Source organism: Martes martes, assembly GCF_963455335.1.
Source record: "Martes martes genome assembly, chromosome: 12".
Taxonomy (NCBI): Eukaryota; Metazoa; Chordata; class Mammalia; order Carnivora; family Mustelidae; genus Martes; species Martes martes.
The window spans coordinates 79,023,175-79,037,203 of NC_137900.1; the positions used below are offsets into that span (position 1 = coordinate 79,023,175).

The 14,029-nt window shown below is 43.8% G+C and overlaps 1 protein-coding gene across 4 annotated transcripts in view; it reads right to left on the minus strand.

The window, feature by feature from the left end:
- ASTN2 (astrotactin 2) overlaps positions 1–14,029 on the minus strand; it is a gene marked incomplete at its 5' end in the record, with an annotated part of 861,701 nt that overhangs the window by 295,832 nt on the left and 551,840 nt on the right. For all 4 annotated transcript variants that reach the window (XM_080820162.1, XM_080820161.1, XM_080820159.1 and 1 more), the window contains one exon: positions 13,031–13,219. In XM_080820162.1, coding sequence (XP_080676288.1) covers positions 13,031–13,219 — 189 coding nt within the window. The remainder of the gene's footprint in view (positions 1–13,030; positions 13,220–14,029) is intronic.

Below are 14,029 nucleotides of genomic sequence, written 5' to 3' on the forward strand. Positions count from 1 at the left end.
TTGAGGTGTTTCACTAGATTATCATTAATAGAAATTATTCAGTGGTGATGTTACATAAAACCCCAGCCACTGCCCTTGGAGCTTTCTGTATTAATTCACATCCAATAAACTGTGATCATATCTTTCATTAGAATTGTTACTAAATACATTTCTATTCAGGGCATCTCCCTGAAATGGAAATATTTCCCTAAAAATTAATTTTCTTGATACACATGCGTAGGCTTATTAATGTGCACTTAGAATAGACTTACTTTCTCATTTCTCTGGAAGGAACACAAAGAAAGTAATGCTGGTGAATTTGCATCTCACATGATCTCAAGTGTGCCAGGATGTGCACTCCAGCACAAAATTTCAGAATAAGTGGCATCTCACAGATCCTCTGATTCGTGTTAGGAAACTGTCACTAACGTCTACATGTGCCTTCACACTTTACAGAGCATTTTAACCTGACTCTTCTCATCACCTCTCCCTCCCCACCATAATTCTCCTGTAGGTTGGTATTATTATGTTCTCTGATTTAGTGATGAGCACACCGGCCTCAGAAGGTTAGAAGACCGGGCAAAGTCTCATAGCCAGTAATGGTCCGTTACCATGGCACTTAAATAACCCTTCCTGGTTGAATGCCCATGCTTCTCTGTGGTTTATCTCTACAATCCCATTCCCTCACCCTCTTCACAGTCCCCTTGATGTTCACATCTGCAGATGCCCTATGCTCTTACTTGCCTGGGCTACTCTCCCACCTCGCTAACTCTTAATCATATCCTCCAGGTTTCAGCCAGCAGCTTGGAAGACACCTTCCCTACTTCTGCTCACCCACACCAATGCTGGGCCAGTGGTCCATCTGCCCAAGAGTAGAGACCTGGACTGTCTCCTTCATCTTCTCATCCTCAAAGCTTATGCGTCACAGGTGCTCGACAAAAAGTTGCTAAGTAACAAATGAGAATGAGAGGTAAAGCCAGGACTGGCATTTCTGCCCTCAAGTGCAGTCCTCCAGCCACCTTACTCTCTCCTGTAATTAACAAAATGACAAGAGCAACAAAAAATGACTTCGGAGGTGTGACTTCTTCGGAGAGTAATATACCTACTGTTGCCTTTGTAAAATGCAAATACAGTAAAATTTCAGCGCCGTGGACTCCATTAATTAAGGATGCATAATGCTTGGCCAGGGGCTGGGCTGGCTTGTACCTTTGGAGTGTTTATTTATAAAAGAGATTGCTAAGCACATTAGTACATTAGCAGTGTAAACAAGATCACCAGGGAAATGGCAGAAGATACTTAAGAGAACAAAGTGCCTGGAGTCACTTTGGAAGCACCCATTATGAACAAACAATCACTGTGCTAATTACAATTGCTCTGCTAATTACAATTACTGTGCTAATTACAATCTATCCTTATCTGTTCCCTAGGTTCCCTATGGACTTTTCCTTCTGAGCACTTAGACCAGCTTGAGTTACTGCCTGCATTTTAGTATAATGAAATGGTGCTTCTTTAAAAATTGTCTCTGCTTTAAGATGGCTTGATGGTTCCAATAGGCTTCCCCCTCCTGGAAAAAAGGACAGAGTCAGGGATTCTGAAGCCAGAAAACTAAAAACCAAACCACAAAAAAGGGGGAAGGAGAAGCGAGAGGAGAAATGAAATGAACCTGGTTGGTTCTGTTGCTTTAGCAACTTTTGCAGACTAGACACACATTTTTAGGTTAGTTGGAGAACACTCAAAATGTGCAATGTGTAATTTGTTTTCCTCATAAAATGACCATGTTTGGTATATTTAGAGATGTGAACATTGAGAATAATTTTGTTTTTTAAATTAAATCTTTTACTATAATTAGGGAGAGAAATTAGAGAGGCCTTGTTGAAAAATGGATTGCAATTCCCTGCTCCCCACATGCAAAAAGTAAAAAGCATCTTTCCCCAGGTCTTAATTTTACTATTTTCTTTCTGTCCCTAATTATACTAATGATGAGTATGAGATTTTTGTCCAAGCACTTAAGAATAATAAAGCTTCACTCAGGCCAGTGTCCCTTCCCAAATGGATTTCTCACTACTTTTTTGGGTGTCTGTCTTCGACCTGCGCCCTGATGCTGACTGCTGCCCAGCCTTCCGCTGCATCCAATGATGGAGGAATTGCAGTGTGGCAAACAGGAGGCTCTGATCAGGGCACTCAACCATGGCTTCAGGACACTGGACTCAGGATAAATGCCTCCTCTCCCACTGGGACTGATGCTCAGAGTATCCCATAACCATCATTAAGCAGAGCCAATGGATGGATGGATGGATGGATGGATGGAGAAAATAAGTTGTGCTACATTATGCCCGAGGGGCCTGTTGGATGACAGGGCTGAACTGTCACCCTGACTGCTACAAATCCAAAATACAGGCTCTGTGCTTGATTGGTCTGGAAAGAGACGCCTCTGCGACTGCATAGCCTTTAAATGCCACTGGCCTTGGACTTGGTTCTCGCAATCCAACAGGCAAATGGAGAAGTAACAATCCTTCTCCATTTTCAGGCCTCAGCTGTGCTCATATCTCACGAAAAGTTTAGTTTCACACCTTGCTATACAAAGATGGTCTTCAGACCCAAGAATTCATTTGAAAAGCAGAGTCTCAGGTCTTATCTGCAACCCACTGAACCAGAGCTTGTATTTTAGCAGGATTCCGTGGCACTTTGTATGCATATTAGGGACTGAGAATCACTAGTGTATTTCATGTATATTGTGTCCTGGCTCTAAGCAGACATAGGGAAAAGTCCTACCTTTAGATAGGGTTTTTTGTATAGAATAATGATGATGAGCCATTACTTGCTTTCCAGCTCTCTGAGGATCATATGGTTTGAGCCATATGTACAGGCATTTGCGCACATTATCTAGAGGCTATACAGTGGAGACAAGGGCAGGCTGTGGCTCTCAGCTCTTGGCTCTGTCACGTATTAGCTGTATGATCCTAGATGCCATTCGTCACCTCTCTGAGTTTTAGTTCTCTCGTGTAAAAAGTATGGCAGTCAGCCTGCTTTGTCCACATGTATCATGGGAGAAATACCTGCCTATGCCCCTTAAAGTCCGGCTTTGAAAAGGAAAGAAAAAATAGTTTTACACTATCAATCATACATAAGGATATTGGGAAATTTACCAGAAGGAAAAGTAGTTGCTGAGCAAGACTGATGGTCAGACCATAGGACGTACTGGTTAATCGTCATTGTGTTTGGATGGATATCCTTTCCTACAGGTCACGGTCACTTCTAAGCTAGTTGTTACATATTTTTAATATTAACACAGACGCGTTCCACACTTCTAAAACTTTTGGACATAAGCCCCTGGTCCGTTATCAAATTCTGCAGTCATGAGCATCTAAATCCCACATTCCTGATTGGATGTATTTCCCTGTAGGTCATTTATACAGAAACAAAGGGGCTACAATATAGGATACATATGATACAACACATGAGCAAGACAATGTCTTCCCAAAAGAAGGTGACCTTGAACTGCTGTCTATTCCACACTGTTGGCTGAACTGTCTACCTCCCATAGACCCACAGAGCATGAAGGACTGTGTTTCTGACCCTACTCTAGGCATTTCACCAAAGCAATACATTCACCAAAACATGTTGGTTAGAGTAAGTTATGAGGATGATGATAGCCCTTTGAGGATATTTTCAGGTTAAAAGCCCACTGTATGGTTGAAGATCTTGAGGTTGGTAGAGGTTAAGAGCTTTGCCCAAAGCCACACAGCTACAATATGGCAGATTTGGGATTTAGACCTCATTATTTTACATGGTAGCAGCCTGACACCCTGTGTTGAGTCCCAGCTAGAAACTGGATCAAGTTCCTGCAGAATCATGCACATGGGGCTGGCCTTTTCAGTAAGATTCCTCCCAGTTATTGATTTGGCAGCCCCCATGGCACCTGGGTCCTGCTCGTCTGATGAGAACAGGGATGGAATAGGTGCCAATCTCATTTAATCATCACAAAACCATTGAGAAGTGGGTATGGTCATTATTCCCAATTTAGAGATGAGAAAACTGAGGCTTAATGCATGAATGTGCCCAAGGTCACACAGTTGACAGGTGGCAAGCTAGGATCAGATTCTAGAGCCTAATATCTTAGACAACACGCCAATATATCCTCAAATTTCTAGATAATGTGAGTCACCTGGGAACGTGAAGACAACTCACTTTCCCAGGCCCCTTATCTGGGAGGAAACAAAGAAAAAAAGATTGGCAAGTCTTGGTGCAGCCCAGGTGAGTCTTATGAGCAGGTGAGTAGGAATGGCCTCACTAATCCCATGGCCATGGGGGTTGAGTAGAAAGAGGCTATATTCCTTAGTCTTCATCCAACCTCTGCCTTAAACTTAATTTATAGAAAAGGCAATAGAAATCAGGAGAGAATGACCAAGGCTGATCCAATAGGAAGAGGCAGAACAGGTATAGAAACTCAGCTTTTTGGATTTCAGGACCTATGGTACATGGGGCACATTGGCCCTGACTCCCTCAGAGTATGTCCGAAAACCTTGGAAAACTGGAGATATCAAAGGGAAATTCTTCTCCAGCCAGCCAAAGAGTCAGAGCCCCAGGGAAAATCACCCCTTAACTCCTCTGATCTAGCCTCTAATTTCTGTCCTCAGTACACTTCCAAGGTCTCATGAGTTGATCCCCAGAGAAGGTAGCATACAGCTGCGTCTCCAGGTGGCAAGTGGCAAGTTAAGGATTTTGTCAAGAATTGGGATATCACCGTACAGAGAGGCTTGGGAGTCGCCTTGCAAATCAGAAGCTAATTCCACTTTTAATTAATGATCTCTCCACCATTGGCCTCCTTTCCTTTCTCTTGTTATAATAAAATCATGGTGTATCACAAAACACCCAGACCTGAAAATGCAGAAAAACAGGTTCCAGTCCTGGCTCTACCATTAATTCTTTATGGAACCTTGACTTTAATGTTGCCATCTCTATAGTGTGGGGGTCGGATCATAAGTTTCTAAGCCTTCAGAGTGGATATAGTGCAGCCCAACAGACTGGGATTTATAAGTTAAAACGTATTCACTTATTACTTATATGATTTTAAGTAATTCATTTAAATACTGTTAAGACTCAGGCATCTCATCTACCAAAGGGGGATGTAGAAACTGCTCTCCAAGGTTCATCCATCCACAAAGTCTATGATTCTTTGAGAGTTGAATAAAAGAAATGGTAGAGAAGAGACTAGAAGGTATTACTACAGTTCCCAGAGGTGGTGATGGAAAAAGGCTAGGATCCCAAAAGGTACACTGCTAGATGGGCTTTGTTATTAGACTTGAGATTTATCACGTGATAGCTTTACAACTATTGGGCTAGTTGGCTCAACATCTCTGTACCTCAATGCAGTAAATCATATTGACATCCCATATATGTCTGGGTCTTTTCAGCACTTGATAGGGTTTCACGTCCTGCTCAACACTTTGAGGGCTGCTGTGACCACAGCACTGGACACGACCAGTGGAGTCTGAGCAGAATGTCATCCCTAGGAGGAAGTGATGAGAGCCAAACTTTGTTCCCATTACCAGAGTGTTTACGGGAGCACATGAAGATGATGCTTCTGTCAGCCCAGACTCCCAAAGGCCAGCATGAACGGGACCCCTACAATTCTATGCAGGGCATTCGGTAGGGGCATGGCCAAATGCATTCTGGCTGATACATTCCTTTCTTTTTTTAGAAAACCAAGTTGTTAAGGGCCATTTTGTGATAGGTATTGGGAAGATTAGATGAGAAAATTAAAGTATGTGATACAGGACCTGGCACATAACAAAAATGCACATGGCTAAACGCAGAGGACAAGAGAAAGAGGGAGAAGGGAGGGAAGGAAGGATCCAGAAGCAGCAGGTATCATTAATCATCACCCAGAAAGGCACTAGAAAAATAGCTGTGGAGTCCACTTAATAAGATGTGACTCAGGACCCTCTACTGGGAAACAAGTGGGTGCCACTAACAAAAGCCAGCTTTTCTCAAATCCTTAAAGAGAACCCTTCTGTCTCACCAGGCGTGGGTTGGTGGTGCCTCATCCTGAAATCCCACATCTTATCCCAAACTCTCCTCTTACCCTGTACAATATGCACATCTGATAAGCGGACCAGATTGAAAGCGCCTTAGCTCTAGCAAATCTTCCATGAGCCCCCCATGCTCTTTGGAGGCCATCCTTGAAGGCCTATGGGAAACAGCCACTGGTGGCAGAACCATTCTTATTTTCTTATTTTCAATGAGGCTTTTGCAAAATCTACAACCGTCATTCGCTCAGCCCTCATTCCCAAGCAACTTCTCCTCACTGTGATTTCTGAGACTCTGGGCTCAATAAGAGCTCTTGACTGATGTTTATCTAAATCCGCACAATCTATAACCAAAGTTGACCTCTCTTTCTTACAGGAATGAAGTAGGATGGATGAGGATCGGGGAGGGAGGGAAATGAAAAACAAACAAAACATCAAATACCACCAACCTTTGATAAGTTTATCTCACTCTGGCGGTCTTTACCAAGACCCTCACCGACGGAGAGCTAGGAGGAGGGAATTCTAATGGTGACCCTGCGTGAGTCCTTAAGACCAATACAGTGTGTATGGAAAGGGATTAGAACCAGGAAGGCTTGACATTGCTTCCTGGATTTCGGGGTCATTCGGAAATGAGATCTTTGACTCTTTTTGTTTGTACAGAACCTGAGTGTTTCACAAAGTTTTATGTGCACTCATGTCCCTCTGATTAGGAAACTGATTCTTAATCAAGGGGTCTCTCCAGTCACCAGGTTCTTAAAACAACTTCCAGCCATCCTGGGAATAACTTCTGTTGTGACTTGAGGGTGAGGGTCTCTCCTTCAAACCTTCCTATCTTCCCCACCTTCTTCTCTGCTTGGCCTCTCTGACAGCTTGTCTGTATCATACTTCCCTACCTCTGCCTTTCTGTATGGCCTCCCAGTGCATACCACATTTAATCTTCATACACAGCAGATAACTCCCAGGCCCACCAGGGTCCTAAGCATCACCCCATGCTCATCTCTCAGGGGCAGAACGCAGCCTACACATGGCAACATGAGAAGGTGACCGCTGATGACATCAAGTTCCTGCAGAATCATGTACTCAAGGGGTGGCTCTTGCCTAAGCTCCCCCCTTAATTAAGAACCTGTCATCCCCCTATGGCACCTGTCTCCTCCCTCTCTGCGGACCACATGATGTTAAAGGGAGACAAAGAAGTGATATACATCCCTTATAACAACCAGAAATCACAGAACACTGGTGTGAGAGTCACAGACTCTAACTTTGAGTCTCAGAGGGGCCCCAGATCACGGTGAGCGCGGGATAAGTTATATCCCTCTCTGGGTCTCAGTTTCTCCATGTGTACAAGAAGGGGTTATGTCTGCGCTGATTGTTAAATGCTAGCCCAATTTAGATACTTGTAATGGGAGGCCTTTAGTAGAATAGAAATCCAGGTTGCTCTTTTGGGGATTGGAAAGAGGGAATGAAAAGGCACACCTGTCTTCTACCTGCTGTTGCTAGGTGGGAGGCTTGAGGTGGGGGCAGGGAAGAGAGCACAGCAGAGAGGTGGCTGTCACACAGAAGACTCTAGCTGGTAGGTACAGTCTGAAATCCCAGGCCAGGCAGTTGTCAGGAAATGCGGCATATGGCAGGACGGCTGGTGGGGAGCCTGTTGGCTACTCTGGAGGGTTGGCCCGAAGATTACTTGGAGGAGAGAGAGAAAAGGAACAAAGGAGAGGCGAGAAACGACAACTGCCTTTGATACTGAAACATTTGCAGGCCTGCCTTCTGGAACTTGGAGGACAAAGGAGCAGCAGCCTCCTCCTGGTCTGAGGCTCTGTGAGGGAGACTTGAAAGAGATAAATTTAGATTCATCAGAAGCCACTCACCTTCCCACCATGGGAAGTCAACTGCCTTGGCATGTGGCTCCAGGAGGTGACATAGTCTAAGGATGGAAATTATTGTAAAGAAAGTTTAACTGAAGCCAAGGATAAGAGAGCTTACGTGAAATGGGCCACTCGAACACAATGGTAGTCTGGGGAGCTCCCTAAATCTTGAGGCTGTTGTCAAAAGAGATTGTGGTCTGTTCCCTATACTCTTTTCAATGAGCAAATCAGGGCAGACACAGACTGGCTATTTAGAAACAACCCAAGATTGAAGGGTTGGGAACAATGAGCAGAGTGTCTGAGCCAGAATGAGGATTCCTGATGGGGCTCAAATTCTGTATGAGTCTGGGGACTCCCAGGCCAGCCTTTACGGCACCATGCTCTCTCTTAATGACCAGTTTTTTGGGAGTAGAAGGGCAAGAACGCTGGGATCTGATCTGAGGGCATGAGCTAGCTCGGCAATGACTTGTTTTGTGACCTTGGCCAAGTCCCTTCCCCATATGTAAATGAGATCAGGGATCCTATGAATCTCCTTCAGAATCTAGCATCTTACTACGCAGTTTGGATCCTTCTTTTGGACCAAGCTAATCTTCACATGAGAGAATGAGAACGACAAGTACATCTGATCACTTATCATATATATGCCGGCCAGTCTGAGAGCTGCTGTGAGGGCCGGAATCTGATAAAACTCCTCTTTTTAAACAGGAGGCAATGCCTCTCTGCCTGCTTGTGGTCCCCTCACCCCTGTCAAATAAATAAATAATCTTTAATAAAAAAAAAAAAGGAGGCAATATGGGGTGCCTGGGTGGCTCAGTTGGTTAAGCATCTGCCTCTGGCTCAGGTCATGATCCTAGGGTCTTGGGATCGAGCTCTTCGTTGGGCTCCCTACTCAGTGGGGAATCTGCTTCTCCCTCTCCCGCTGCCCTTGATCATACTCTCTCTCTTGTTCTCACAAATAAATAAATAAATAAATAAAATCTTAAAAAGTAAACAAGCAGAAGGCAATGGTATTATGCTTGTTACCAGTGGGGACAGATTTGGAGCCAGGTCCAGCTGGAGACCTTTCTGCTGACTCCCCACTCCTGCCTATCTGTGTCCAGGCTTCTACAGACTCCTTCCAGCTCTTACCCCTCCCAAGAGACACTGTTCTTTGCTATCACTTCCAACTCCAGTTCACAAGCCTCATCCTTTGAGAAACTCCTTATCATTCCTTCTAATTATTTTCAAAAGGCTTCACACAGAAATTCTTTGAAAACTACTGGAACGCCAATTTGGAAATTACATTTTCACATATTTTTGGCAACTGTGTGTCATTGTGAGAGCCTGTAAATTTCCTTCTCAGAAACAAGGGACTCTTTCTTTCTTTCTTTCTTTCTTTCTTTCTTTCTTTCTTTCTTTCTTTCTTTCCTTCCTTCCTTCCTTCCTTCCTTCCTTCCTTTCTTTCTTTTTCTTTTCTTCCTTCCTTCCTCTTTTTTTCTTTTGAATTCCACACAGCATTATGCCACCCATCATGATGCTCAATACAGAGTTTCATGGAGCATTAAAACTACAGAAAGTCAACATTGTGGTTCTCAGTATGGAGTAGTTCATCTGGATTATCCTTAAATTTCTCCCAGAGTTTTCCAGTAAAGTAGCATTCAACTGCTGTTTGAATGTCTGTGTGGCAGAAAGGAAACCCCACTGGGATTTGAAGGACTCAACTACTAACCACTAAATTGCTGTGTAGCCACCAGTCGCTCTCATTACTTTCAAACCCTCCCTTGACCTTACCCTCTGCCTACCACACTCACTGGCCTTGTGAACCATGCTTCACGACTATCTCACAAAATCCCACTCTCTCTCCAAACGGTTCCCATCATCCTGGTTGAAGCCACCAACACTTTCACATGGCTTCCACAGTAAAGCCCCAACAGAGCCCCCATTCTAGCCTGTCCCAGGCAACCCTCATTGCCATTTATTTCCCATTGCAGCCACCATGAGGTTGGAAAGTAACAATGCAGCCATGGCACACTCCACTTCTTCAACCATTTTGAGTTCTCCCGCTTGCTCCTAGAATAAAGACTTGACCTGTAAGACCCCCATGATCTGCTGTTCTAGCTTTACCTCCCACCACTCTTCCCTTACTTGCTTGACCAAAACCACACCAGACTTCTCCATTACTTAAAGCGGAACATGTTCTTTTTCTTCTTAAAACATCTGTTTCTGCTTGATACTTTCTCAAAGCTAAGTCCCATACCTAATACCTAAGTCTAGGTATTAGTTAAATAACACTTCATCTGAAGAGTAGGCTCCAAAGTCTTATTGCTTTCTAACCCAGTACATGCACACCTACTATTCTGCTCCAACTGAATTAGATCCCACTGTTAATTGTTATCTTGGAACAATAGTGTTCCTTTATTTCATAGTGCTTAGCACAAATTAGGTAAGTCCATAAGTTTACAAATACATGTGCGTGTACACACGCACACGCACACGCGCGCGCGCACACACACACACACACACACTACATAGCACCACAGGATCTTGGGCCACTTTTATCTCACTTTTCATTGTATCTCAAGTAAGCAGCATGGCACCTGGGACATAGTCAGTGCTCAAGCTGCCTGTGATAACTACATAGGCGAATGGTTTCAGGGAATTCACATTTCCATTCTTGTTCTATGAAATGGGAATTAATGAGGCATGTTGGCTTTGGAAAAAAAAAAAAAAGAGCAAGGCTTGGGAGTCAGCCAGATTGACACCTGATTCTTTATTCTGCCTCTCACTGGATGGGGACCTTGGGAGAGTCACTTTACCTCTGATGTTGACTTCTCAGCTGTAAAATGGAGGCCATGGTGCCTCGAAGGGTTTTAATAGTGAAGCTAAAATGCTATTATCCTGGCTCTCTCACTTCCTAGAAGGGAGAGGTGGAAGAGTCACTTCACACTTCCATTTCTCATCTGTATACTGGGGATGACAATAGCTCGTGCTTCCCAGGGCCATTGGGAGGATCGCTTGAATTAGTAGATGGCAAATGCTTGTGTGGAGGCCAAGAAAAACAAGGCTGTACCCACCTCGACTCTAGCCCTGACATAAGTGCAGCCATCTTGATGTTCCAGATTATCACAAAATATCTCTTGGGTTCTGACCTACTCAGGTTAGCACTTTAAACAGTCCCTCTCCCCTTTAATGATTGACTTAAACCCCTAGACTCAGCTGCCTCTGTCTTTCATAACTCCCCTATACATTCTCCAACTGATCAATGTTGACCCGAGTAGGTATGGACAACTCTATGTCCCTACTGAGCAGGAAGAAGTTACAGAAGATGAGACCTTCCACCTTCAACAACCTTAAAGATTTAAGGGTCAAAATTGTTCAGGGGGAAATGTGGAGGCCGAGAAAATTAAGGCCATTCCACCTCAAGTTTAGCTGATGTGGGAGACAGAGGCAGAAGAAAAACATTAAAATTCCTCGCCTACTGACAAGCCCCTGAAACAGACAGAGTGGCTCTCTCCTGGGGACTTAACTGCCCTCACCTTGAGGTTTTACTAAGGACAATCCTAGCCTGACCAACCCCCTACCCCAACAGGTCCGACCAGGATCCTGTAAGTCTACTTTAACAATTCCTTTTTCTCTAAACCTCCAAGATGGTGTTGAGAATCATTCCCAAGTATATGGCCCACTGATATACATCTAAAGGGTCTCATGAGAAGATTTTTATTATTGGTAATAAATAATCTTTCTCCCAACAATAGCTAGCCCCTCAAGGTCCTGAAGACCTTGCTTCCAAAATTCCTTAGAGACTTACGCCATCCCTAATCCCCTTTGTCCTCACCTACCTCGGAGTCCACCCCTACTCTGCCTTTAAAAACTCTGACTGTAATCTGGTTCAGGGTCCAAGTCCCTACTCCGCTGTGTCGGATATACTTGGGCCCAAGCTTAAGCTTGTCAAATAAACCCTCGTGTGATTGCATCAGTGCTTGGCTCCTTGGTGGTCTCTCAGAAAGCGAAAACTCCGGCATCACACTTGGAATGCCCTCAGCTTGTGCTGAATTAATGTCATCATTATCATCATCATATTATTATTACTAAAAATACTTGGTAAAGAGTCTGACATGGAGTAATTCTTAATAAATAGCGGTCATTATTACCACTCCTACTATAAACACCACTATTATTAATTAGGTGATGGAATGGGGATGATGATGATTAGAATGAAGACATTCTTTCCCAGTTCTGACTTTTGTTGACACGATCTCAAATGCTGGGGTGAGCCCTGCTTTGTAATAATATCCTTTTACAGTTTCATGCAAAACTGTCTAAACGTACAGCTTTTTTTTTTTTTAAAGATAATCATTTCCTATACAGGGAATAATTCTACTCAGTCTACCATCTTATGGTTCTTCAGATTTTGAGGCATGAATAAATCCAGCTCCTCCGACTCTCCCAGGGAGCCTTTCATAATGAGACTGCATGTCTAATCTTTATATAATTTGGTCAACCCAGTCCCCATTCTGTTTGCTCTCATATGAGAGTAGCCTTATCTTTTAATTTCGCAGGTACCTCTGTATTTATTAACAGAGAATGAGGTCTTTGACATACTGTTGAGCAAAAAACAGCAATTTCTAAACAGCTTTACTGAGATGTGGCGTGTCTGTGTGTGTGTGTGTGCGCGCACGTTTGTGTGTGTGTGTGTGTGTGTGTGTGTGTGTGTAGATAGACAGAGGGAGAGAGGCGTTTTAAGAATGTTCAAGAAAATGTTAATTCTGGGTATTTCTGGGTGATGGGAATTTTATTTTCTACTTCATTAAATGTCTTTATTTTTGAACTGCCTGAATAGCCTACATAAGATACTTATTTTTTAATAGACTGAAAGATTAATTTAAACATTTTAAAATTCCATTAACCGTACTTACAGGATGATTTAAGACTGATTTTAAAAAATGTGGCTAGAGTTAGAAAAATGGAAGAGCAGGACAAATAAGGACGAGGTCAGTGGAAAAGGAAACTCATGGAATGAATTTTGCTGACTTCTAACACTCTGTGGGATAGGCATCAGTGAACCGGGGGAGATGCTAAGCAGTCTAAAACCACTCAACTCCATGGTGCCCATGGCTTCCTCCCCCTGCCCAGATTTTGGGTCAGTGATTCAACAGTGAAGTGCAAGTGTCTGCCCCATACCTAAAGGTCATCTGGAAGACTTGGCCTTGGTTCACATGCTGGGTCCGGTTGTTGTAACCATGCAGCATCTCTCCAAAGAGGGTGTCGTTGAATTTGGAGTCAGGTTTGAGGCATTTGGGGCCCTCGCAGACATCTGAGAGCATTAGGCAGGATTTTCCATCAGGAGCCAGCTTGTACTCCTCCACACAACTGCGTGATAAAACAGAGCCGAGAGTTAGCTCCGCATGTTGGATGCCTCCATTGTGGGTGACCTAAAACCAAGCCTCCTTTGCCTGCAAAACAGGTCAGAGTTTAGGAATGGAGACAGCTATTCTGTCTGGAATCTATCTAGGGCCCAGGTGTCTAGAGAAAAGCACATTAATCCTGCAAATTGGTAAATTCAGGGAAAGTCATTTGTGACATTTTGGAGGAGTCGAGGGGGAAACCAGAGTGCACATCTACGCCCAAAGCAAATTTAAAAACTGTTTTCCATGAACACACAGATTTTAAAAAGCATGACAGACCAATTCGCAGGGAATTATCAACTAGTTTCTCAGACCAGAATCTATTCCCAGTGTATCTGTCGACCAAGGTTGAAGACTGTAGCAAAAACAATGTTGTTATTGCCCTTGTAACTCAGAGCTGATCCTTCCAGGACCACGGACAGCTCATAGAGCTGCAGCCCCTGCTTCTGCTCAATTAGCAATGTTAGCAGCCTCTGTTGGCCTCTAACTACCCAATCCTAACAGCAGAAGAATCCTTAACATGCCTCTGAGGCAGGGACCAAACAAACCCTCCTCTATGGACCAAACAGGCATCTAAATGGGGTGTTGAAATAGCATTTGCAATCTGGGGATGTTTGCAGTGAAAAAAGCTATCTCTTAAGCATGGGGAAGGGGAGAAAGCAGAGGTCTCAGCCCTTGAAAAATCAGTCCAAAAGCTGGAATTCTTCCAGTGTCTACCTGTCTATGCTCCTTTGCTAGGCACTGGGAATAGAGTATACATAACAGATAAGACACA